Source organism: Macaca mulatta, chromosome 3 (genome assembly GCF_049350105.2).
Source record: "Macaca mulatta isolate MMU2019108-1 chromosome 3, T2T-MMU8v2.0, whole genome shotgun sequence".
In the NCBI taxonomy this organism is placed as follows: domain Eukaryota; kingdom Metazoa; phylum Chordata; class Mammalia; order Primates; family Cercopithecidae; genus Macaca; species Macaca mulatta.
In genome coordinates this window covers 123162160-123186288 of record NC_133408.1, presented here as the reverse complement: position 1 = coordinate 123186288, position 24129 = coordinate 123162160, and the positions used below count along the sequence as shown (strand labels likewise).

General features: G+C 40.1%; 1 protein-coding gene across 4 annotated transcripts in view; it reads right to left on the bottom strand.

The window, feature by feature from the left end:
- SLC25A13 (solute carrier family 25 member 13) overlaps positions 1 to 24129 on the bottom strand; it is a 199630-nt gene that overhangs the window by 68835 nt on the left and 106666 nt on the right. For all 4 annotated transcript variants that reach the window (XM_015134304.3, XM_077997027.1, XM_015134303.3 and 1 more), the window contains 6 exons: positions 11298 to 11444; positions 9388 to 9526; positions 7553 to 7646; positions 7256 to 7340; positions 2976 to 3060; positions 2327 to 2485 (listed from right to left, as the gene is read on the bottom strand). In XM_015134304.3, the coding sequence (XP_014989790.1) occupies positions 2327 to 2485; positions 2976 to 3060; positions 7256 to 7340; positions 7553 to 7646; positions 9388 to 9526; positions 11298 to 11444 (709 nt within the window). The remainder of the gene's footprint in view (positions 1 to 2326; positions 2486 to 2975; positions 3061 to 7255; positions 7341 to 7552; positions 7647 to 9387; positions 9527 to 11297; positions 11445 to 24129) is intronic.

Here is a 24129-nt window from a genome sequence, read left to right as displayed (position 1 = left end):
AGTCTCAGAAATATGTTAGGTCTTTTTTACTTACATTGTAATTTTTTAAATTAACAACAATGGTTTCCCATGAGTTACCTACATTTTCATCTGATCTCTCTTACCCAAAGAGTTTGTAAGCACTTACAAACATGCAGTTATATACAATTATTAATTATTGATGATGTACAAGAAACTAAAGAGAACTGATCCCTGACCAATCAAGAATAGGAACAAGTCATTTTCATGGCAAATGTATGTATCATTATTATTTTTAAGCTGAACTGTGAGTCAACTCTTTGCTCTCAAGATGATCCAAATTACAGAATGGGACTAAACAAAAATTTTACAGTAAATCTTTTGTTTTAAAATGGTTTACTAGAAAAGATATCAGGAAGAAATGAACACAGGTGACTCCTAGAACTAATCTTATATTCACACTCTACTCATCATCCTGACACACAGCTCTGTCTCTTGCCCTTAGGGTTGGGGCACCCAAAGATAAATGGTCATTTCTAAGCCAGGAAAAGGGTGAAGAGCTGCCACTAGGGTGTTTACAGTGAGCCTCTGTCTGTATCTAGTATATTGACTTACTACTCCTTCCCTGAGAAGTTAAAAGCAGTCACTTCCATCTTACAGATATAAGAACTGAAACGGCAAGAGTGGAAGCCTCTTTGCATAGCCCACATTGGCTCAGCACTCAGTACTCGGGCACACTTCTAGCTGCCAACAGTACAGGTTGCAAAAGGGAAATACAGATGTAACCAAAAATCAGACTTGCCAGGTATGGCCAAAGATAGAGAAAAAGGGACTCAAAAAACAAATCAACTTAAACAAATTAAAGACACTCAGCAGTGTTGGGAAGGGTTCTTACAATTCTAAAGGTACCCTTGACATTTAATCTAATACCAAGAAAAGCCCATAAAAGTAGTTTACGAAGCAATGCTCAGATGTCTGCCCAGACTTGAGACTCAGAGATTTCCCTTCCAAAAACCACCCATATGGCCAGGTAAGGGGGTCAATTTTGCCTGACTCACTGCAAAATAGGAACTGTGACATTAAACTTGTACTACTTGGAAGCTATTTCATTTGCAAAGTTGTTGTCATCAGGGAAGAAAAGTATTTCAAATGGAAGGCAGTGACCCTGAAAGGGTCATCATCAATCACCTGAGGTCAAAGACCTTCCAAATTGTAAGAAGAGGCAGGGGATAAGGAAAAGAGGGCAGAGCAAAGATCAAAAGGCCTTTGATGGGGGCTATCTACCTACACAATAGGACCTGCAAAATAGAACTTCTCTGGAGCTTGAAACTTTCTGGCTTCTAAGGTGAGAGGTTTCAAGAAAGGTTTATCCTTTTTGTTTTTTTTTAACTGGGGTGATTAATTTGAAGACTGGAGTCAGCAGATGGCAGAAGAGGCCCAGAGGCACAGGTTTCCATGTCTGCCAGTTTCACCGTCCACCTTGGCAGAGTACTATTGTTTTTTTCTTCTAGAGAGAGCACTAGTAGGGGAGAGGAGGGAAGACTCTACCAGCTTTGCAGCTGCCAAATTATAAAGCAGCTGAGCTTGAACTGCCTTGTGATAACTGTATTTTAACTGATGTAGAAACACTTTTTTCTTCTCGTAGAAGGCAATCACCAAAAGAACAGTTGAGAAGTCTCCTTCGGCCAATGCCAGTGGAAAAGCAGTCAGGGTCTGTGAGATCCTTTCCATCAGTGATGACACACTCTCTGCTACCACTTCCATTGCTTAATGAACCTCAGATGGTTAAAGGAAAAGGTGGAGACAGAAGGATTACCTATTTCAGGCTGGCTCAGTGGTGGGAAACCTTGGCTAGAGAGGTGTGTGAATCAACTCCACTGGGTTGAGAGTCAGATGAAGAAAAGGGGCAACTTTAACTCAGGATGAAGCAGCAAAAGAGAGCTCTACCAAACCCTTGGTTACCTGCTTGACAGACGTTTCTGTGGTATATTCCAGGAAAATCATGAATCCTGAGTAGGCTTTGTCCTGGCCCCAGAATACCTTTCCCTATTAGCTGGAGAATAGAGTACTTCAAGGATGCAAACAATGTGAGCCTTTCAAAAATTCATGGAAAATGATGATAAAAATAATTTATTATTTTAAGAAATAAAACATATAACGGAGCACTATAAATAACTTTCAGATTATGGGCTGTTTTGATTAGCCAAGCCCTAGATGCCTCCAGCCTACTCCCATTAGCATGGATAATTGAGAATTTGCTGTATTTCCTTTTTAATGCAGTCTTGCTAATTCACGTCAGGCACTAAGATGAGAAGCCAAACCTTTGAGTATTATTTCACCTTACAGGTATTAAGCGTGTGGCACTAACCTCTATACAGTCCAAAGAAGCCTTCATAGCGTAGCACTTTCTTAAAACAGTCAAAGCTGTTTTTATACATCAGTTCTCCCACAAAAGAGCCAGTTGATCGTTGGTTCTGCATTCGAGTTTTTACAAGATCGATAGGATACACAGCAGTGGCTCCAACAGCTAAAATTAAACAATATCAATATCTCAGAAGAAAGTAAGGTAGGTCAGAAGAAAGGACAAGGTGGTTAAAGTTAAGGAAAAGACTGAGAAAAGAAATGTGTTTTGAATTTTAAATACAGATTTTAAAACAGTACTACCTTTCTTATATCTTTAATAAACAATTGTGGGATTTCATTCAAGTATCCCCTAATAAAAGGATGTCATAGATGTTTTAAATTAAGGCACATTGCTACAGCCCAACCTCATTAGTAACCTGTCTTTGGAAGGCCTGATCTGCAGATAAGAGGAAAATGCCACTTCTAAGTCCCTGATCACATGCAGGCATAGGAAAAAGAGTTCCTTTGCTCTTGCCCTACCTCATCAGTAGAGACTGATAACTGGCATTGGGAAAGACTAGAGAAGACTGTCCTTTAACATTTCAAGATGGAAAATCAGAGAAAAGATAATAGGAATAATAAAAGTGAAAATTTTGCTCTCATCCATGACTAACCTCCAGCAACAGAACCCAGACCAAACCTGTAGGCCGACTCTGCAACTTGTAAAAGAACTGGTCGAGCTGAATCGCCTGAGGCCTTCTGCTTTGCATGCACAGGAATCAGAGAGCGGGAAAACAGGTGATACAAAAGAAGATAAAACAAAAATGAGCATACGTTAATTTTAAACATTACTCATTGGGTGTATCCATGATACAATTAAAATGTCAAAAAAAAAAAGTAGGAATGGATTTCGTAAGTTCTTATTAATAAAAAGAGTTTAGTGCTATTAATGTTTAAAATCAAATTTCAATATAATCAAAACTATCCTTTGACAAAAATGATATTATAAATCTATTTTCAAATTCTTATAAAAAAAAATGCACACTTAAAAACATGAATGAGGGCAGGCACGGTGGCTCATGCCTGTAATCCCAACACTTTGGGAGGCCTAGGCGGGCAGATTACCTGAGCACAGCAGTTCGAGACCAGCCTGGGTAACATGGCAAAAGCCCACCTCTATTAGCCCGGCATGGTGACATGTGCCTGTAGTCTCAGCTACTCAGGAGGCTGAGAAGGGAGAATCACTGAAGCCCAGGGTGCAGAGGTTGCAGTGTGCCGAGACTGCACCACTGCACTCTAGCCTGGGCAACAGAGCAGGACTCTATCTCAAAAACAAAAATAGGCCGGGCGCAGTGGCTCATGCCTATAATCCCAGCACTTTGGGAGGCCAAGGCAGGTGGATCATGAGGTCAGGAGATCGAGACCATCCTGGCTAACATGGTGAAACCCTGTCTCTACTAAAAATACAAAAAAAAAAAAAAAAATTAGCCAGGCGTGGTGGCAGGCATCTGTAGTCCCAGCTACTTGGGAGGCTGAGGCAGGAGAATGGCATGAACCCGGGAGGTGAAGCCTGCAGTGAGCTGAGATCACGCCACTGCACTCCAGCCTGGGCAACAGAATGAGACTCCGTCTCAAAAAAATAAAATAAAATAAATAAAAACATCTATGAGATATCATTTTCATCAATCAAATTGGCAGGTTTTTGGTTTGTATGTATTTTTGTTTTTAAGTGGCAATACCCAGCCTGGCAAAAGTTGATAACAGGCCTTCTCAAATTTGCCATTAAAGCAAGTATAAATAGAGAGATGTTCAGTAATATACAACTAAACCCTTAAAATGTATGTAACCTCTGAAGTTAGAATAGGCTGGGTGCAGTGGCTCACACCTGCAATCCCAGCACTTTGGGAGGCCAAGGTGGGTGGATCACTTGAGGTCAGGAGTTCGAGACCAGTCTGACCACCATGGAGAAACCCCGTCTCTACTAAAAATAAAAAATTAGCTGGACGTAAGGCACATGCCTGTAATCTCAGCTACTTGGGAGGCTGAGGCAGGAGAATTGCTTGAACGTAGGAGGCCGAGGTTGCAGTGAGCCAAGATGGCGACACTGCACTCCAGCCTGGGCAAGAAGAGCGAAACTCCGTCTCAAAAAAAAAAAGTTAGGATAGAAGATAATCATGCATGTAACAAGCTATAAGAATGTAGCACCTAAAAAACATTTGTAGTACTTATTGGAAATATTCTGAATGTTCAATAATGGGGGACTATAGCCTTTAAAAATAATAACTTTGTAACAAAAGCCTATCATTCAAAATGATACTGTAAAAGAATATCTTGATATTAAATGTTCAAAAGGAATTATAAAAGAAAACATAGGCTAAAAAGAGCATGGTAGGTAGACAAGTATTTGTTATATGATTCTTTTTACCTATTTAAATGTTTGAAATATTTCCTGGTAATTTTTTTAAAAACAAATTTTAAGACTATATACAAAAAAGATGTCACTTTTTATTAAAAATGCTTGTAAGATGTTTACATATATATGCATATAAAATAAATACTAACATTTTGCCTCCCTACCACCCAGAGATACTCAAAACATTTACAGTAGCTAAAACTAGGTGGCTGTATTTCAGTTGATTGCTACTTTTTCTCTTTTTTTAATCCATCTTTTCTATTCATACTTCAGGTCAGTCAGTCATTGTTTTGTGGTTCTTTGGACCTGACATCCTTAGTGTTTTTGATGCCAGAACATTTCAGAGTGCTGCACTTCTTTATCTGCATAAATAAAACAGTAATTTTATGTCACAGAGAGTTGTCAAATGAGGGTGACATATAGTCAGTACTTAATAAATACCTGTTGAATGAATAAATACATTCAATAAAATTTGTTTTTCAGAAGCCATGATAATTAAAATCAGTGAACAATGAAAATAATCAGCAACCCCAGCTATCAACCCACTGAATTTTAGTTGCTGTCAATGTAACACAATTCTAATACAATGAGATCATTGGGAATCTCCTTCAAAGTCACTTAACTGAAAATAACTTTACATAGAAATATGCCTCTTTAAGATACAAAACATTTCTTCCGCAAATTCTATGAGTTGTTTCCAATTCTAGCCCTATATAGATGGAAATCAATAGTACCTTCATTTTGACAGACACATCCAAAAGAGAAGCAATATTTTATTTACAGGGATATAAATATGCAATACTTAGAAATGTTCTGGCATCAAAATAATGAGTGAAAATGCTCTGAAAATTATAGAGGGAGGGCAGGAGGGACCTACCACCACCATTAATTCCTCTCCTAAAAGACAAATGAAATCCTAGCCTTTTACTTAAGTTTTCCAAAGCCAGAACTGTAGCATGTTCTTGAAATGAGACAAAACTCTGCTCCTTCACCCCTCTATCCAGGATAAACGCTACAAGTGCTGCACAGTGCTGGACAGGCAGTGCTGTGCCCACAGGTGGATGACCTCCCTTGCTTGAATTTGTCGGGCCCACTAGGGTTCATGCAGTAAAAAGCCTATTCCAGGTAAGACCATTGTGAATTGCTTTAAACCTCTAAGCAGCAGCCAATCATTTCCTGCTGTAAATCTCATCAATCTGGTCTAACCCCTTCATGGCCAGTATCAACAAGCACCCATCATAAACTCTCAAAAGCTGCAAAGAGCATAAAGGAAAAATTGTGGGAAGCCTCTGCCAGCTGAAGAGTAGGAGGGATCTAAAAAAAACTTCTCTGCTTCTCTTAATCCCCAAATTTCTACAATAGCTGGTGGCATACAGACGAAGAGATAATCATCTCCTAAGCAGTGTTAAAAATCAAAGGGAAAGGAGAGAGAGCAGTGTTGCTTCCACCTCTGCATGTGATTATACAGTTCTTTCTCCTGCACTCAGAGAAATCGGCTTCCTCTTTTAAGCAAGGCCAGCTGGTTTTCCAGAGGTGCTTGTTAGAATTTACTGAGCACACACCCACTACTTTGACTTGCATGCTGCACACAAAACTCACCGCTGCATTTGGGTGGGAAAGAGCTAAAAGGAGGGGGCCCTGGCTCAAGGCCTGACAGTCCTAAAAGTGTAGCCCGCATCAACCCATTGTGGTCACACTGGCGTCTCTGTACAAACCCAGAGCTCCATGCCAGAAACTGTGAAGTCCCACAGGATTCAGAGACGGCTCTGCCTAAAAGGAGATATTTTTCTAAAAACGACACTCGCCTGTGAGTGGATTTGTTTTACAAACACCATGTAAGCACAACACGTGCTATGAAGGCTTTTCTTCTCTAATCCTGATCTACAGAAAGCTGGACAAGAGTTAAAGGAGGAGGTCCCATGTCTTAAGTTTCTGACTCCCACAACTTCAAGAGATTGGTTTCTGTTAACCATAAAATAAAATTTAACATTCCTAAAATTGTTTCCACATAACTTATGAATCCTTTCACAGAGAAAATAGGTCTGAAAGCCTTTAAACTGTAACTCCAGACTAAACAAAATTATCTCATTTCGATATTCAGAAAAACGGAAGGCATGGCATTTAGACGATGCGCTGATGAAGGGCTGCTCCACAGAGCAAAGACGGCTTTCATTTAGCAATGTGCAGCTGCTGACAGGCACAGTGATACCAACACGGGATTCCTTCGTTACATCTCGCAACATGAGACTTCAAGAAGGAAGGAGAAAAGACCTCCTTCACGTTTTCGGGGCGTTAGGCTTCTGGTGCAGTTAGGAAATCACTCCACCTTAGCAAGAAATGAACAAATGCCAAATACCTGTTTATCACACCATTTCTAAGGAATCTCTCTTTACAGCCTTTAAAATTTATCTAGATTTTTGGTGCAAAACAGAAAAATGGTTAAGTCAGATACCAATGCCACAAAGGCAACTGCAAGTGGAACAGAGCTGGGGTATCCTGCTAGGGAAACACCAGAATGCAAGTTTGCTCCTCTTTGCTCACCTGCCTCTGGGCCTCAGCCAAGTTAAAGGGCAGAGTTCCCTCTTCCAGAGGAGCAATCCGCTCAATGTCTGCTAAGGTCATACGTCTGTAGGGGAAAAACAAACACAAGCAACAAATATACCAATTTATTACAATTTACATTATACAATTTAAAAACATTCCTTTTTTCATTTCCCATATTTAAAATATAGCCTTCAGTTTGGCTTCTTTTTCTCCTGATTGCTGCCCTCCTCTTACCCCCACCTCCTAACCTCCTTTTATTAAGCTAATTCAAAAAAAAAAAAAAAGCCAACTTACCCCCTTGGCTCATATAAATCTGCTAACCGAAACAAGATGTCAACTTCCATGGGTGTAACCTGACCAAATTTCTGAGCTGCCAGAACAAACTCCTCTGTATGGAAGAAAAGTTAAAAGGGAAAGATTCAAGAAGAAATAGCCACTAAATTCAACATTAACTCAAGGCACTGGAATGAGTGAACATCACAAAGTTGTATTATTATCATCAATTGTAGAATTCAAGTCAATCCAAATAAGGTAAGAATTTTTGCAGTTCTTGCATTCATTTGGAAAGAGTGTGCAGAATATGTTCTTGAACACATAGCTTAAAAGCTTGGTGTCATCTGATGTTATTCAAATCGCCAATCAGGGAAAATAAGGAATCATATATGAAACTTCATAAGCATAGGTCCCAGGAGGGGAGGTTATATTCACCTAATTAACTGGTTAAATTAGGATTATTATTTATATTAATTTAGGAGGTTATATTAATGAAGCTGTGGAATTCCTAAGGGAATTCTGATTTTTTTTTCTTTTTTTTTTTTTTTTTTTTTTTTATATAGAGTCTTGCTCTGTTGCCCAGGCTGGAGTGCATTGGTGAGATCTCAGTTCACTGCAACCTCCGGCTCCTGGGTTCAAGCGATTCCCCTGCCTCAGCCGCCCAAGGAGCTGGGACTACAGGCGTGTGCCACCATGCCCTGCTAATTTTCTTAATATATATTTTTTAGTAGAGATGGGGTTTTACCGTGTTAGCCAGGATGGTCTTGATCTCCTGACCTCATGATCCACCCGCCTCAGCCTCCCAAAGTGCTAGGATTATAGGCATGAACCACCGTGCTGGCTCTGACTTTTTTTTTTTTTTTTTTTTTTGAGACGGAGTCTCGCTGTGTCTCCCAGGCTGGAGTGCAGTGGCGTGATCTCGGCTCACTGCAAGCTCCGCCTCCCGGGTTCACGCCATTCTCCCGCCTCAGCCTCCCAAGTAGCTGAGACTACAGGTGCCCGCCACCACGCCCGGCTAGTTTTCTGTATTTTTAGTAGAGACGGGGTTTCACCATGTTAGCCAGGATAGTCTCGATCTCCTGACCTCGTGATCCACCCGCCTCAGCCTCCCAAAGTGCTGAGATTACAGGCTTGAGCCACCGCGCCCGGCGGCTCTGACTTTTTTAAAAATCCCATTACAATACTGATAATATCCTGTTCCAAGCTTACAGATCAACTTACATTGTCACCAATACAACTTTATGGAATTCCTAATATACATCTGAAGGCTTCCTTAGAGGTTGCCAATTTAGCTTAAGTTGTAGAAAGATTTGAAAATATTTAAGAAACTTTACATGTTTTCCTTATTCAAAGGATGTCTTCAGTTTCTTTATTTATTTTTGAGACAGCATTTTGCTCTTGTTGCCCAGGCTGGAGTGCAGTGATGTGATCTTGGCTCACTGCAACCTTCGCCTCTCAGGTTCAAGCGATTCTCCTGCCTCAGCCTCCCGAGTAGCTGGGATTACAGGTGCACACCACCACACCCAGCTAATGTTTGTATTTTTAGTAGAGACAGGGTTTCACCCTGTTGGCCACGCTGGTCTCAAACTCCTGATCTCAGGTGATCCACCCACCTTGGCCTCCCAAAGTGCTGGGATTTCAGGAGTAGTCACCACGCCAGGCCCAGTTTCTTTAAAACTTGGTGAAGATTGTTTTGTTTGCTTTTGTTTGTCTGATCAAAGGATGAAAACCACATGTTATCATATGGTTAATATATGTCAATGGGACAGAAAAATCATAAAGTACTAGTTGCCTTCTTCACCCTAATAATACACCATGATACTTGCAGGCAAGAATTCAGCTATATTCTCACTCACCCTTAGTCACTTCGACATCTTTCCTGTTGCCAGCCAGAGTGCTGTAGATCTTTCTAATGAGTTCCATGTTGTTAAGGAGCGAATTAAATCCATTAAAATAGGAGAAACTAACTTGATGGGATGTGGTACCTCCAGCAGCCTCAAATAAATTGAAAACAAGAGAGAAGAAAAATATACAAAAGATTTATAGATGATTCAGAAGTACATACATCTAATACTAGTTTGAAAGTAATCAAAAATGCATGTACAAGAAGAAATGACTACAAGTATTTTTCTTTAGCATTAAAAAAAGCTATAAATGATTTTTAGAAGCAACTGCAACTAATCATGACCAGAACTTGTATTCTCCACACACAACTCCTAGAAAACTAAATAAATACATGTGTAGGATTATAACAGGACTAGTAGTAATTTAGAGTTCAAATTTCAATTGGAAATGTTTTATAAGTTGGTTTATTTTATCTAATGAGCAAATCTTAAAGACTTAAACATGCAAAACTATAAGTACATATGCACACACGTGTGTGCTTATGCATGAAAAACTGTATTATATCAATGCAAACATACTATGAAAAGTGGTCAATCTAATATTAATATCAAGACTTGTCAAGTTACTTATAACCAGTAATAAATAATCATTTAGGTACAGACTTTACATTGGTGGGATTTCTAGCAAACAAGCCTATTATGGTAAAATTACGAGATGCCATATACTTTCATGGGGGGTTAAGACTAGAAAAAATTCTGATAATCAGAATTTTTAAGAAACCGTATTTCTTCACAAGGGACAAGGGAAACAGACAGAATGTCCATTATGAATGAGACTTCAGTTTGGAGTTTCAAATTCTATCCTTCCCTAACAAGGCAAAATATTTTTATTAGGAAAGCACTTCTTTATAAGGTAACAACCACATAAATCTTCACTTAGTAATCATTTAAAATAGCTGACATGAAGGTTTAGTATGGAGCAGAGAAGGGGGCGCCCAAGAAAAGGAGTTAGATTAACACAGTGCCAGAATGGAAAAGGCCTTGTCAGAATGTCATGTCTCCATAACTAAGCACTCGGGGGAAGAAAGGAAACTGAAAGGCTACTCTGAGTTCCTGCCTGTGGTAAGCACTGTGGGAAACCCACATGATGGTGAAAACAGTCTTCTCCCTGGGATTAACAAAAGGACAGTTACCACTGGGTACTGGTCCTAAAACTGCGTTATTACCAAAATCACCCAGAAGCTTTACAAAATTAGATTCTAAGACCTCATTGTCTATAGATGGTATATGATAGGCCTAGAAGAGATCTCAGAATCTGTAGTTCCAATAGTTTTTAATGGTGATTCTGGTGCTCCATGAGCAGGGCTTAAGAACCACCACCACTACAGAATGTTGCAGGACATCCCCAGGGCCCATGAGGGAAGGACAGCAGCTGACACCAGGGGGAGGAAGGCTCCATGAAACACAACTGCAGGGTCTGCTGTCACATGTACCTTTGTGGCCTCAACGCATACATGGTGAAATCTAAGGTTTCGAGTTTCTGTTGTGCTAACTACTCTAACAAATGATATACATGTGCACTACTTTTTGTTTTTTCCTTAGAGCATCTAAGAAGATTGGCAAAAATAGGCACTTGATATACTTCAAAATCTAAAGCAAAATTAACATGAGATCGCAAATGTTTTCCTTTTATCTTTAAACAGTTAATATATTTCTCGAAGATATTCCATATTACCCAGACAACAAATTAACCTGCCAACCAAAACTAGCCAAAACACACTCTCTGAGTTTAGTAACGTACGTGATCACATTAAAATGTTAGTGTTTGCAACAGAAAAAAATACTGCATAACTTATAGAATTGTTTTTATAATTCCTTATTTACTGAGTTAAACCACTTCATTAAGGCAAGTTATGACTTACAGCTACTAGACATTCTTCTACAAAAGGAGTCAAGACATGGGGGCGGATGGTGACCATGATGTCTCGGAAGTCAATGGCTGTGACTCTCCCAGTACTAGCATTGTCCCGTTGCACAAAGGCTTGCTTTGCATGCTCCAGTTGTATTTCCTGCAAATAAAGAAAGTTAAAATACCTAATTTATGCTTCTCATTTAATAATTACTACAAATGACAGTTCATTTTAAAATCAGACTGAAGAAAGAGAGATTACCTCTTGATCTAACAAGCCCCCATCTGCCTAATAGCACCCCCAAGCTACTGTCTCCTTCCAAGAGAAAGAACTTTGCTCAGACCAATGAACATGTCTTGAGAAAGTGCACTCCACTTGACTGTGCTACCCAAAGAAACCCAATCACTTCCATGCTCTCTAGAGTCCATGAATACAAAGAAAATGAAAACCGGAATAAAGTTTGGAAGGTTCAAAGATCTGGCCCAACCCAGCTTAGGTGATACAGATGATCTAAGGAAAAATACTGCCAGGAACTTTAACTTCTCTCCAAAGAAAAGAGAAAAGTTCTTAACTGCAACCTGATACACACACACGTGATGTAACAATAGATAGAAAAGAGTGGTGGTTCTTCTCTGCTATTTCTCCAACACAGGGTTTCTCAGCCTTGGCATTATTGGCATTTTAGACAGGGTAAGTCTTTATTATGGGAGGGCTGTCATGTGAACCCCTATTCTCTTCCCACTGGATATAAGTAGCCCCTTCCCTTCAAGGTCATAACAATCAAAAATGTCTCTAGATAGAGCCATATGTCTTGGTTAAGGACTACTGCTCCAAGTAGTTGGATAGTATGTGGATTAGGGGAAGCAAATCTGTCATGGTATCATTGCATATGTTTAATTAAAATGATCTAAAGACAGAACATCCAATCACAGAGCTCTGTTGCTATTCCCAGGAGATAAGTGTGTACACAAAAGAAAACACAGCCTCCTATCAAAACTCATTGTACACCATATGGGAGGAGCATTCTTCCTGCAGAGAGCATATTATCTTCCTCACAACACTCTGCCCATTTCCCAAATGGGCCCTTGGAGTGACAGCTAACTTCTATGCAATTAAAAAGTAACATCGGGCAGACACAGTAGTAGCTCATGTCTGTAATCCCAACGCTTGGGGAGGCTGAGGTGGATGGATTGCTTGAGCCTAGGAGTTCCAGGCCAGCCTGGGCCACACAGCAAAACCTCATCTCTACAAAAAATCAAAAAATTAGCCAGGCATGGAGGTGCATGCCTGTAGTCCCAGCTACTTGGGAGACTGGGGTGGGAGGATAACCTGAGCCTGGGGAGGAGGAGGTTGCAGTGAGCTGAGATCATGCCACCACACTCCAGCCTGGGTGACAGAGTGAAACCTTGTCTCAAAAAAAAAAAAAAAAAAAAAAAAAGGGAACACCAATAGGGCTCTCAAAAACTTCAAATTATTTGAATAAAATGGAGGTTTTTTAGATGATATTAAGGAAATAATTTTTAACTTTAGTGAGATAGTGACATCATATTTATTCAAGTTATGTAAAAAATAATTGTCCTTATGAATTTGTGCAAACTAAAGTGTAAGGGAAGCAACATGAGTCTGATACTGCTTTAAAGTACTCGATCTTCCTTTCCTTCCCCAGAAAGGCAGGGAGATGAAAGAAGAAATATGATATTTGCAATAATGGAAGCCAAATAACAGTTGCATGATGGGTCACTATAGTCTTCTACTTTTGCAGTTTGAAAATGTCTACATTAAAAAATTTTAAAGATAAGACATTTAATAGTAAGAATCAGAGTTCTTATCCACTTAAAAGAATCTCCTCATTTGTAGCCATCTGCCAGTTTCGAACCAGCCTGTCTCAGCTGAAGCTCTCTTCTGGGATCCCAGTCTTTCTGGAGCCTCCACCACTGGCTCCTTAAATGGGAAGCATCTGTCGGCCCCTCTGTCCTCACATCTTCTCACTCTACTCGCCTAGACAGAGTGCTCTCTCCCTTAAGCCCTCAAGGATTTCTTAAAAACTAAGTAAGGCTTAACTCCCATATTCAAATCTCACTCCTTTCTGCTGGACCAGAATTTCTGTTTAGAGAATATATCCAAGTGGGTATCGTGTAAAGGACGTAGAATGACACATCACTAACCCCCTATTGTAGATCCTCCAACCCAGTGCTCAATCCTGGTTTCTCTTCTATGTTCACAGCTTAACTATTAGGCACGTAGTTTTATCGGCCACCTCACCTAGAAAGCTGTCATTCTGAATTGTTCAAGCTTCCTTTCTCTCGGAGTAAAGCAGTTACCAAATTCTGTCCCTTAGGCCTTTGAAAGTTTGCCCAAATGCACCTTTTTCCTTTTGTTCCTGATGCTACTGTTCAGGCCTTCCTCAATGCTCACCTACATTATCACTGATAGTCAGTGGTTCTGACTGACTTGGAACTTGGGCTTGCAGTCTGGACCTCTGTGGTCTACCATGCATACATCAAAAGTTGCTTTTCAGAATTAAAGACCTGACCTCCCTCTCCCTCTATGGAAATCTCCAACAACCCTTCATCATACAGACCCATCTCTGAAGCAAGGCATACAAGTCCCCAGAGGAACTACTCTTAGCCTCATCTCCTATCACCCATGCCCACCCCTGCTAGACCTGCCACACACCTGGGCTTTTGCTCACATTGTTCCTTCCACCTAGTGTAGACTGCTGCCCCTTTCTCCAGCTCCTGAAATCCTGCCACTTCCTTTAAGCTTAGCTCAAATGGTACCACTTAGGCAAATATAACCAGGTCTTATAACTAGAAATAACTGATATCCCTTCTGAGGCCCCCTGTCTGAATATCAATTATAAGACTTGTCTTATTTGATCTTACATCATAATCAGTTATTCACATTCCTGCCTTTACACCTACCTTACCAAGGAAAAGACAGTATATCCTGTTGAAGTCCCGTAAACATCTATTTACATTTATACATGCAGCTCAGCAGAATACTTTAGATATATAGCAGGTACTCAATAAATGACAGGCATACTCATCAGTGAAAAGTATTGTGTAAAACCAACTGAATGAACAAATTATGAGCTATTGAACAAAGGAAGGTTCTCCATATAAGTGCTTCCAATTCAGGAAGAAAGAAGAAACCAACCGTTAAACACCCTGTAGTGAAAAATGACCACAGTACATATTCAATGGAAAGTAAATGAACAGTCTCCTTTGAATTACCAGACCCATTGCTAAAGCTTGCATAAGCCAAGATTACTCTCAACAATAGTAGAAGGTATGTTCAGCGATTTACCATTTTCCCTAGTTTATAACTCAACATCTTAGGGATCCTCAGACAATTATACCAAAAATGGCATCACTTTCTCTGGCAACTCCATCTGCTCAGAAAGCAGGAAGCCACAATGCTAAGACCAGCCTGTCCAGAATTCCAGATTGGGAATGGATGCCAAGGTGGGGGCTGGTGCTCAAGCAGCAGGACAGGGGATGCACCTGTGATGAGGACAGTGTCACAACGCATCCTGTGCCCACGCTTCCATGATTAAACATCTACGAGCAGGGACCCCTCAAGCTGGAATAAGAAAGTCATTTTAAGCCTGATGATGAACAACTTGAGATTACATTTCCAACAGCTCTTAAAGATTGGGGGCGTTATAAGTTCCGCAGAGAACAAAATGCTAGATTTATGTAGTTCTCTAAATAGTAGGACAGAGTGAAAACACACAGTTAGGTGGCTCTCCAACTTTAAAAGCAGCTTTCTGAAGATGTGGGTTGCTTTCTGAAGATCATCTGTTTATGTCGTGACTGTTTCTTCTCCCAGGTGAAGAAATGAAACCATGACCTCAACCAATACGACAACCATGCAATAGCAGTTAGCGAGCATGTATTATGCAGCAGGCACTGCTATAAAGCATTTTACAGGAATCAATTCATGGAATTCTTACTGCAAGCCTATATGGTAGGTATTATTATTAACCTCACTATAGCAGTTGAGCAAATGAAAGTCTCACTGACAGGAAGCAGTAAAGCTGGAATTCAAGCCTCTGCAGTTCTGCCCCCCAGCCCCCAATCTACCCATGCTCCTAATAACTTCTCTTAACTGCATGGGGAGCCTCAGACAAAGCTACTGTCAAGAATTTGATTAAAAGATAAATTTGACACTAAAAAATCTTAAGAGCTGTGGAAAGATAAAAACTCAATTTGCATTTAATGCTCTAGATTTTACTGTTGCCTATTTTCGTGGAAAAATAATAAAATTCCCTAAAGTTTTCCATTAAGGCAAAGGCTTCAGTATACCCAGAGCATCAGGATTGTTTCACCAATAGTAGCAGAGACCAAGGAGGAGAGAAACCAAATCTAAAAGGCCTTCTCCTGGCCTCACTCACTTTTTGCTCTCTTTCCCACAGCCCCAAGAGACAAAGGAGGAAAAAATTAAATCAGGAGGCCAGTGGGAGCTAACACATAGATTACTCCATAAATATGAAAGAAATAAATGACCAGACTCACTATTCATGGCAGAATGACCTAAAACTGAAGCTTCTGGTTTGTACCTCAAAAGCTATTTAATGAAAATCTAAATGTATACTATGGCTTGTCAGGAGAATGACAGCTCCTAGATCTGAACCCAGAAGGGATAAAACAGAGACAGAGAGCTTTTAGTATGCATGAAATATAGCATATACAAAGTAATATTTATTTCTAAAATTAAGGGGATCAGAAGTAAATGAGTCATCTGTGCAGAGGAGGGGAGAACAATATGGCAGTAAGCATTACATTAATATATTTAAAAGTTAAAAGACTATCAAGTAAAAAAAATACTAGGCTGGCTATTTCTTCTGAAAAAATGGAGAGATGCTATAGGGTCAGAGTTTAGTACAGTACACAGAAGTCTTTAACCTATAGAACTATTCTGCAGTAAAATGGGCTACCTTGAAAAGTAGCAGGTTCCCTGACACCAGAAATACGTGTTCAACCACAGGCTGAGGAACATATGTCAAGAATTTTACCTTATCTTTAATAGAGGGAGTTATGGAAGCCATACATTTTGATGACAATATGAAATCTGGAACAGGCGTGGGTACAGCACAAACAGAAGTCACGACACTGCTACTCGGGAGAGCTCAGGTCATTGTTTGCATCTTAGAGCCTCAGATTTTCTTCTACAGAATAGGCACACCACCACCTACTGTGCAGGGTTGTAAAAACCAGAGGTCATGCATGACAGGCATTTAATAAACGGTGGCTTTGATTTTTGTCTAGGTGAAAGGTTTAAAAACCTCTAAAGTCTCTTGCAATATGAAACAGTGGTTCTGCTCAATCATTCTGAACTAGCCACAGGAACAGAAAAATGAACATCAGCCAGGATGGAGGATAACAGCAGCAGAATGCTTCAACGCTCACTATAGACCAGGGGCTATGCCAAGAACTTCAAAGACAGCATTTCACTTAAGCCTCACAATAATTCTGTGAAGTAATGATTATTATCATTTTACACAGAGGCACCTGAGGTTCAGAGAGGTCAGGTAACTAGCCTAAAGTCACACAACTAAGAAGTGGAAGAGTTAAGATTCAAAGCAAGGGATGTCAGATTTTAAAACTGAGATTCTTAACTATTAATTTATGCTGCCTCAGGCAAAATCGTAAGTAACGGCCATAACTAGATTTGGACAGGTAATAGGAAAAGAGATTTTAAGAAAATTTTGATGATGACTTGAATATATAAATGAAGGAAGATATATCTAAAAAATCCTCATTTTGAATGATGGGGAAGATACTCTACCGCAAAGGAAAATATTCAAGGGGAAAGAGATGAGGTGGTTGACCACGATGAAAAACCTGGAGTGAAGTGAGTTTCAGTTATAAACAAAAAGTTAAGAGATACACAAAAGAAAGCTGGAGGTACAGGTAGAAATACAGATCTGGGAAATTTAGATAACAGGATTTTAGAGAAAACATCACAAGGTGAACGTTTACTAAGTTATTAAGTGCATGCTATGTACCAGGGACTGTTGTGTTTTCCCTGCTTCATCTCTTTGAATCCTCTCCACAACTGAGGTGGTTCTACCATCTTGTTCTGAAGATAGAAAAATCAGGTAAGAATGAGCCAAGGGTGACACGGGCAAGGATGAAACTGAATATGCATCGAGGCAGTCGGCTTCTGGAGCCATGATCTTAGCCTACACAGACTGCCTGTTCCTTTCAGAGGGGGCCTACCAAAAACCAGAAGAAGAAAAAGATGATTGTAGAAATAGGTGAGATCCCATAGTGCATACAAAGAGCAGGCAGACAACAAAAATCAAACTGATACCTAAATAAGTAAGAAAATAAGACAGAGGGCCTGAAACCTTGTAGCAAATTCAGAGAGCTGAGAAAATGAAGTGTGTCTCTAAAGAGAGCTCTGAACAGTACCTGGCAATGGGTGCTTACTAAATGCTGCTGCCAAAGACAGTTACCAACTAAAGACAAATGGTCCTTCCTATCACCTAAGGCCAGAAGGTCCAAGAGCATGAGTTCTGCAGCTATCTCTAAGGCAGTTCCACTCAAGTACATGAAAGGAGGCCCAATTTGTCTTTAATATGTGCCAGTGAACTATTTTCTGTTCCCTCTATTCTGGTGCATGATGATTAATGGAACAGGCTTTTATTGCAGCAGTTTCCAACTACTTCAACACACCGATTCAGAGTGCTATAGAAAAAAAAAATCAAACTCTTCAAAATTGCTAGTTGTACAGAATAAACATATATAGGGGTTACACCACTTTAGGTCTAACATTCATGCTTCTAATAGTCCCAGGCCTGTCATTTCCTTAATAATCTCCAATTTTCAGGTGGGTATATTTTGAATGTAAAATATTCTCTCCGTCTCTATTCAGACATGCAAGTTTGTGCTTTAGCCTGAGAACAATTTATCAGGAAAAACAACAACAACAACAACAGCAGCAACAGCAATAACAATAAAAAAACAAAAAACCCAGCCCCTCAAAACAAGCAGAAGATCCAGGTGATTTATATTATAAAGCCAAAAACACACAAAAAATATATATATTTTTTGAACCCAGGTTAATTTGCATTTTTGTGTTTTGAAATTATAACAAAATCTAAAATATTAATAAAAGCAAAGAGTTAATAAGGAAATGATTCGAAATAATTCCTTTTTAGACATGGTGATAGCAAAATTCTAGGCAAAATGCAGCTAATTGTTTATCAAAACAGGAAACAAAAATGTATAAAGACGATTTGCCTAAAAAATACCATATCATATTTAGTCCAAACAATTTCTATATTACATCACATATCAGTACCTGTATACTAGTTTGCATATAAAGATCCACTTTGTTTTCATAATCTATGCTAATTTGAAGAAAAACATTCTAATTAAAATGAAGATCCACATATTTTTTAACAAAGTAAAAATGAAACATAGCAATAAAATAGGTAGAGAGATAAGTAGTCACCATTCTTAATTGTGTTCTATTTGCACCTCCCCCCCAACCCCCCATTTGGCCATGCAGTCAGAGTTTCAGAGTTGAGGGTGAAATTTCATCCCCAGTTCACTGGGTGGGGCCTTTAATTAAAACGGTCTTCGGAAGCAGTGTCACATGTGGCTTGGCATACACTGCAACACCTTGGTAGAAAAAAAATACAGAGCTTTTCCATCTCAATTTCCTTGCTCTTCTGATTTAACGTTAAACTTCACAGTGGGTAACAGCTGGGGAGATGCTGTATAGAGTGCTAATTTTTACCAGGATGTTACTGTAAAAGCCTGCACAACAGGCTGCTCAACAAAACAGCAAGCTAACACCACAGACACAACAGCACAATGAATCCTGATTTCCTTTGCCCAGAGTAGAAAGTGTGTGCTGTGGCTGGAGCGTATCCTGCATCTTACTGTCCAAGTGACCACATCTCTAGTTACTCATCACCAAACTAGCAGTGGCTTCCATTTGGACACAAAACAGAATCTCATCTAGTGGAAGAGTTGAAGGCAAACAACAATAACATGCTCTACTCACTAGTTCATTTGAGAACACCAAACGATGCGGTGTTTATGAAACAGTACCAAAGCTACATCATAGACCCCCACCTGATACAACTTAGAATAACATAAAAAGCATTCACTTAGTGAAAATGAAAATACAACTGTGTTCTTGGGCTACTAAAAACACATGGTCGGGCCGGGCACTGTGGCTCACGCCTATAATCCCAGCACTTTCGGAGGGCGAGGCTGATGGATTGCTTGAGGTCAGGAATTCAAGACCAGCCTGACCAACATGGTGAAACCCCATCTCTACTAAAAATACAAAAAATTAGCTGGGCATGGTGGTGGGCAGCCTGTAATCCCAGCTACTCCAGAGGCTGAGGCAGGAGAATCGCTTGAACCTGGGAGGTGGAGGTTGCAGTGAGCCGAGATCACGCCATTGCACTCCAGCCTGGGTGACACAGTGAGACTCTGTCTCAAAAAAAAAAAAAAAAAAAAAAAAATTTCATGGTCTAGATACCTTCACTACTACAGACAAGACAAGTTGGGGGACAAAAGGGAGGGGCAAATGGCTCAGATTACTCAAATCTAAGCAAGGACTTTGTTATTTGTCCACTTATGTGTAAAGAATTATGGCTTCAGTCAGTTCTACTACAAGGGATTATTTTTTATGAACACATGAAATCGCTTATTAATTCTAAAGCTAGAAAATTTGGGTTGTCATGGTTGAAGGTATGTTTTGTTTGGTGGTGGTTGGGCAGGGGTAGCAGCAATTTTGTTTTTAACATATATAGTCTCTTGTGTTGAAATTTTTGCCTTATACCAGGATGCTATGACAAATAGAGTAGCAAACTGTAACTGATGGTGAGTATAAAGCCAAGACCACAGCTGACCAGCAGCAGCGAATCTCTGGCTTGTACAGGGACATGTGGCAACTACCAACACCTGGGAGCAGCAGGCTTCTACAGTTCTACTCTCTAGGAATCAGGATCTAAATAACCAAAATGTTCATGTTACACAGAAAAGAACTGGGCTGACCTCTACACTGTGCTGACCAAGAAGCCAAAATAATGGTTAATCTGATTTCTTAAAAAGAACCAAAATTGTTCAGTTGCACTACTAGCATGGGTATGCTTTGGCATCCAACCAGGTTAACACAGGATTCGTGATGTGAGGACAAGGATCCTTACTAATATGAATGACCAGTCTGGGATGCCAGACACAGCTTTGATCCCCAGGTTCTATTCCTAGCTCTATTTACTACAATTCATGTCTTCGGGTTTCATTATCCTCTTCTGGCAAAATGAGGACCAGAATAAAACTATGATAAAATACTCATGCCCTTGTGATTAGAGCTCTCTGTTGGGTCAGGTAACCTCATTCTTAAACTCTACTTGATGAGAAGACATTAGATAGGATTTTTAGCCTCATTCCCTCTCAGGTCAGCTATCCTGTCTCTTGGCTAGCCAACGGAATCCGCAACCTCAAAATCGGGCCTCTCCACCAATTCAGAGCATTGCAATTTCTGGATGATGCTTTTAGAGCAATAGGCAGATGACCCCTGGAAACAGAAGAAATTTCCTAGCTACATAAAATGCAGAACAAAATTCCTTCAAAAAGTCCAAGTATACAGGGGCTGTAGATAGGGCTCCTACAGTAGATCATCTCAACAACAAAGAACTGAAAAGAGGCAGCAGAGCCAAAACACCAACACACATGTGAACAGCTCTTACATATAAAGCACTACTCTGTAGCCCCTCCCTGAAACCTCTTCTTCCTATGCTCCCGATTTCAGTGAAACACCACCATCCTCCCACTAGCCCAAGCCTAAAACCCAGGAGTCAACACTGAGTTCTGCAAATCCTTGACTGTCCACGTCCCATTAAATCATGAAGTCTTGTCTGGCCTATCCCTGTAGGTTCTCTTGACTCCATTTACTCTGGTCCATCACTGTTACCATCCGACCGAGACCACAGTTGTTTGACTTTTGGGTTAAAAGGTAACCAACTGGTCTCCCTCTCCTTGGTCATGTCCCTCTCCATTAGATTTACCACACAATAGCAGAGTGATCCTTCTGAAACACAAATCTGATGTGGTTTGCCTCAACAGGCTTCCCATAAGTCTTAGGATAAAGAGCCGAACGTTTACCTTTACACATTCGGGGTTGCCTAGTCCAGACCAAAGTTTGCCACAATGTGTTTCCTGAACCATCCAAAGCATCGCAATTCAGGATGCTTATTGGAAAGGCAGCTTTTTTTTTTTTTTTTTTTTTTTTTTTTTGAGACAGAGTCTTGCTCAGTTGCCCAGGCTGGAGTGCAGTGGCCGGATCTCGGCTCACTGCAAGCTCCGCCTCCCGGGTTTACGCCATTCTCCTGCCTCAGCCTCTGGAGTAGCTGGGACTACAGGCGCCCGCCACCACGCCCGGCTAGTTTTTTGTATTTTTTAGTAGAGATGGGGTTTCACAGTGTTAGCCAGGATGGTCTTGATCTCGTGACCTCGTGATCCGCCCGTCTCGGCCTCCCAAAGTGCTGGGATTACAGGCTTGAGCCACCGCGCCCGGCCCGAAAGGCAGCTTCTTAGGCCCTATTCAGCACTACTAAATTTGAGTCTTGGGTGGGGAGCGGGTAGAAAGGCCTGGGACTCTGTATTTTTAAGTAAGCACCTCAGATAATTTTTACACTAAAATTTGGGAGAAAAAAAACTGCCAGAGATTTAGAAAAATTAATTTCAACTTCAAATCCACCTGTCTAATCTTGAACAAATCCAGAACACTTCCTTAGGCTTCTGTTAACTCAGCTTTCATAGGGAAACAATGCCAACTGCCTTACTTAGCTTAACACCTAAGGTGACTGTAAGGACAAATATTAATACAAGTACAAGAACTTTCTTAGCTGGAAAATGCTATATGAGAGGTAGCTAATAACAGTGTTGTTGCAGTTAATAGAAATACGGAATTTGGTAGTAATCCTAGACTTTTCCATCCTGAGATTGGAACCACTGGAAACTCCTATGTGTAGACTGTTATCAAATTAAAATAATTACGTGTAAAATATATACCTAAGATTATAAAACAGTATCAAACAAAAAATCCTGAAAATGATAGTACTATGCACCCCTACTAAGAACTTGTTGATGATCACATCTGGCAATTAACGGGTAGGGGTCAGGAATGCTAGATGTTTAGCAATGCATGACTGGGCACTGCCATTCAGATGCATGGTAACTTCTAGGAACAGAAAATAGCTATCTATAGCCTTAGGCCTGGAGACAGTGCAATAGAGTGGGAACAGCAATGTATTATTGAATTCTTCACACACCTGTCATCTGACTGCAGAAGCTAAGCTCTAGAACAGCTGCTCTTTACCACTTTTTTGGGATACTTCTTTGGAAACATAATGAAAGCTACGGGCCATTTCCCTGGAAAATTACTGGGAAATGCAAAATTTTACCATAGAGTAGGTTTATTCTTTTGCGTATAATAGGTGATAATGATAATTACCTTTTAGGGTATTGGGAGGATGCTATTTTCAAAAACAGAATATTTAAAAGCATTTTGTAAATTACAAACATCATAGAGATACTAGTTATTGTAACTTTTTTGAAAGTGACTCAGTACTGACTACACAATAATTTAGCAGAAAAGTTTTAGAAACCTTTCTTTCTGTGCCCTCAAGTGCCTATGACATTCACCCAATAAAAAAAAAAAATTGGCAAAGCAGGCTGGACACCGAGGCTCATGCCTATAATCCTAGCACTTCGAGAGGCCAAGGCGGATGGATCACTTGAGCCCTGGCATTGAAAGTTGTAGTGAGCGCTAATGCACCACTGCACTCTAGTCTGGGTAACAGAGTGAGACCCTGTCTCAAAAAAAAAAAAAAAAAAAAGAAAAGAAAAAGGAAAAAATGTTGGTAAAGGATCTGAGTACCTGCCATTAGGGTTTATGCCACAAACCTTTAAGGGTTTTTGCTACAAAACAACAAACTCATAGGGCAAACATTTTATGCTTACTTGTAGTTGCTCCTTTCACACTGTCAGGTGGATATACCCAGATACAATTTCTAGATTTTCAAATTATGAGTGTCTCAAGAGTTACAGTCTCTGCACCTTTCAACCCTGTGCACAAGTCCTCTCTTGACAACCCGACATGCTCAGCAAATATTTGCTGAATTAGATGGTTTGCCCAACATGAGTAATAATCACAACACAAAAAAATACCGAGTTTTATGTTAATACTATTTTTTTTTTTTTTTTTTTTTGAGATGGAGTCTTGCTCTGTCATTCAGGCCTGAGTGCAGTGGCCTGATCTCGGCTCACAGCAGCCTCTGCCTCCTGGGTTCAGCGATTCTCCTGCCTCAGTCTCCCGAGCAGCTGGGATTATAGGCACAGGCCACTACGCCCAGCTAATTTTTTTGTATTTTTGGTAGAGACGGGGTTTCACCATGTTGGCCAGGCTGGTCTCAAACTCCTGACTTCGTGATCCACCTGCCTCGTCTTCCCAAAGTGCTGGGATTACAGGCGTGAGCCACTGCCCCCAGCCTATTAATAATACTATTTGTCAACTGCAGTTCCATCAGATATAGAATAGAAAAATTTCTCCAAATTATTTTCTAAAATACAAATAATAATAAAATCTATTTTAAATCTAGCAGCTATAAAATTAGAGCTTTGCTCTAGGAGCTGGGAGTAGATATACGTGGAGAGGTTTATAGACTATTTTAAAATACACATACATACCCACATATAAAACTGTATTCACATTCACACATACCATCATTCATGAAGTTATATGGAGATGAATTTAACTGGGCATTAAGAAATACAAGCAACAGATGTAACAGTATAAATAATGGGGT